General features: G+C 42.5%; 1 protein-coding gene across 1 annotated transcript in view; it reads left to right on the plus strand.

Moving 5' to 3' along the window:
* Grxcr2 (glutaredoxin, cysteine rich 2) overlaps positions 1-2,891 on the plus strand; it is an 18,388-nt gene that overhangs the window by 6,989 nt on the left and 8,508 nt on the right. The window contains exon 2 of the mRNA XM_013025545.1: positions 215-442. Coding sequence (XP_012880999.1) covers positions 215-442 — 228 coding nt within the window. The remainder of the gene's footprint in view (positions 1-214; positions 443-2,891) is intronic.

The following is a 2,891-nucleotide window of genomic DNA, read 5'->3' on the forward strand; positions in this document are numbered from 1 at the left end:
TGGGGCCTGAACTCTGGGCCTGGGTGCTGTCCCTCAGCTCTTCAGCTCAAAGCTAGCGCTCTACCACTTGAGCCACAGCACCACTTCCAGCTTTTTTCTTTTTGCTTATGTGGTGCTGAGGAATCGAACCCAGGGCCTCAGGAGTGCAAGGCAAGCACTCTACCACTGAGCCACCTTCCCAGCCCAAGTTTTATCTTATTCTCTGCTTCTATAGCCCCCACCTATTATAGATTTTGGAAAGATCATCATCTACACGAACAACCTGAAAATAATTCGAACCCCAATGGACAAGAGAGACTTCATGAGGAAAATTCTCCAGAAGGAAGAGGAGGCTGAGGAGGAGTCTCTGATGAGCAAAGAAGAAAGCTATGGGGATGAGGACCAAAGCGACGGACCTTTGCTGGAGACGGAAAGTGCATTTCCCCATAGCCAGTACACACAGGTATGGCAGATTGCAGGCAGGGAAGCCTTGCACCAGTAATCTCCAAATTCTTGTGGTTCTTGTTGTTGGTTGTGGGGTTTGAACTCAGGGCCTGGGTGTTGTCCCTGAGTTTTGTGCCCAAGGCTAGTGCTCTCCCACTTTGAGCCTCAACTCCACTTCCATTTTTTTTTCTGGTGGTTAATTGGAAATAAGAGTCTCTTGGACTTTCCTCCCCAGGCTAGCTAGGAACCTTGATCCTCAGAACTCAGCCTCCTGAGTAGTTAGGATTACACCTGTGTTCTGCTTCCAAACTGTTTTGATTGTGTCCTACTTATCTAAAACTTTTGAATAAATAGTCTAAAAATTAAACATAGCCTAAATGTCTAAATATTAAAGACATGAAGGATTTTAATTTTTTTGTTTATGTTTTGCCAGTCTTGGGCTTGAACTCAGGGCCTGGGGACTGTCCCTATACTTCTTTTGCTCAAGGCTAGCGCTCTACCACTTGAGCCACAGCTCCACTTCTAACTTTTTCTGTCTACATGATGAGGAATCAAACCCAGGGCTTAATGCGTGCTAGGGAAGCACTCTACCACTAAGCCACATTCCCAGCTCTATGAAGGAATTTTAATGTTGTTGTATTTTAACATGTTAGTAATAGCAGACCTAAGTCCATATTTCATAGATTCATAATTTAAATATTCTTGGACTCCTTTTCATAGCTGATTAGCCATTCATTGTTTTTTAAATTGTTTCTAACCATGATTCTAGCTTATAAACCTTTGTCTGATTTTTGGTTTTGCTTTTATTTCTATTTTTTGTACTAAGACCTTGAACTCAGGGCTTGGGTACTGTTCCTGAGCTTTTGTGCTCAAGGCCCTACCACTTGATGCATAGCTCCATTTCTGGCTTTTTGGCGGTTAATTGAAAATCAGAATCTCACAAACTTTACTGCTTCCAACTGTAGTCCTTAGAGCTCAGCCTCCTGAGTAGCTAAGATTATAGGTATGAGCCACAGATGCCCAGCTGAACAGCTGGCTTTGTTGTTGTTGTTGTTTTGGTTGTTTTTTTTTTCTGTTATGGGGCTTGAACTCTTGTCCCTCAGCTCTCCAGCTCAATGCTAGCCCTCTACCACTTGAGCTACATCACCACTTCCGGTTTATTGGAGATGAGTCTCACTTTTCTGCCCAGGCTGGCTTTGAAATGTAATCCTTAGACCTCAGCCTCCTGAATAGCTAGAGTTATAGGCGTGAGCCACCTGTGCCTGGCAACAACTGGTTTTTGAGGTATGGAAAACTAATTCTTCCATTCCCTCCCCTGCCCTGCCCTCTCCTACCCTCCCCTCCCCCTCCTCTTTCCTTCTCCTCCCTTCCCCTCCCTCCCCTCCATTCCCTTCCCTTCTCTTCCCTTCCCTTCCCCTTCCTTCCCTTCTTCCCTTTTCTTTCCTTTCCTTCCCTTCCTTCCCTCACTTCTCCTTCCCTTTCCTCACCTCCTCTCCCCCCTCCTTTCCCCTCCTCTCCTTTCCTTTCCCTTTCTCTTTCTTTTCTTTTGGTTGAATTGTGGTTGAATTCAGGGCTTTGTGCTAGCTTTAGCTGTTGTCCACTACTTGAACTACACCCCTAAATCTATTTTTTGCTAATTATTTTGGAGATAGAGTCTAGTGAACTTTTCTGCCCAGACAAGCTCTGAACCTCAGTCCTCCATATCACATTGTCCTAAGTAGCTAGGATTATAGGCATGAGCCTGTAAGGGTGGTCTGTTATTTTTATAATGACTTTTGTTGTGCTTCTGTTATTATTATTATTGCTGTTATTGTTATTATTACTGTTATTATTATTATTATTACTGTTGGTGATGATATCATGTGAAGTCATGTGTCTACTTCGTACATTAATTTAGTCAAAACTAGAAAACATCATTTGTTTATCCATGAGCTAGCTCAGGCACAAGAAAACTGCAATATATTTCAATGTGCGAAAAGTGAAGAACTGAGCTCCTTGGGATGCTCCTTAACACTGACTCCTTGGGATGCTAGCATGTGTAGGGACTGACTAGAGAGAGTGCCACTGTCAACCAGTGTATTAAGGATTAACCTAAGAGTGGCTTTAAAATATTATCAACTGAAAAATCAACTAGACATTCAAGGTATTAAATATTTTTAATTGACAACAAACTATTAATAGACAGTATTTTGTCTATTTTTAGATCAAAAGAAAATATAATTATAGTTTCTTTCACAAGCTTTGAAGGAGTATGACTGTGGGCACCATGCTCAGGCTCAGATGGCAAGGAAGAGTGCGGGTACCCATTAATTCACAGTGTGCAGTTTGGGGTGTGGGAGCAATTTTGGTCAATTTAAGCTAAAAACATGGGTGCAAAGTGAATTTGCTGTCTATCATACTTGGCTTCTAGTGTTACTGTTTTCTGTGTTCTGTGATACTTGTGTGTGTGTGTGTGTGTGTGTGTGTGC

Source organism: Dipodomys ordii, unplaced genomic scaffold, assembly GCF_000151885.1.
Source record: "Dipodomys ordii isolate 6190 unplaced genomic scaffold, Dord_2.0 Scaffold85, whole genome shotgun sequence".
NCBI classification, from domain to species: domain Eukaryota; kingdom Metazoa; phylum Chordata; class Mammalia; order Rodentia; family Heteromyidae; genus Dipodomys; species Dipodomys ordii.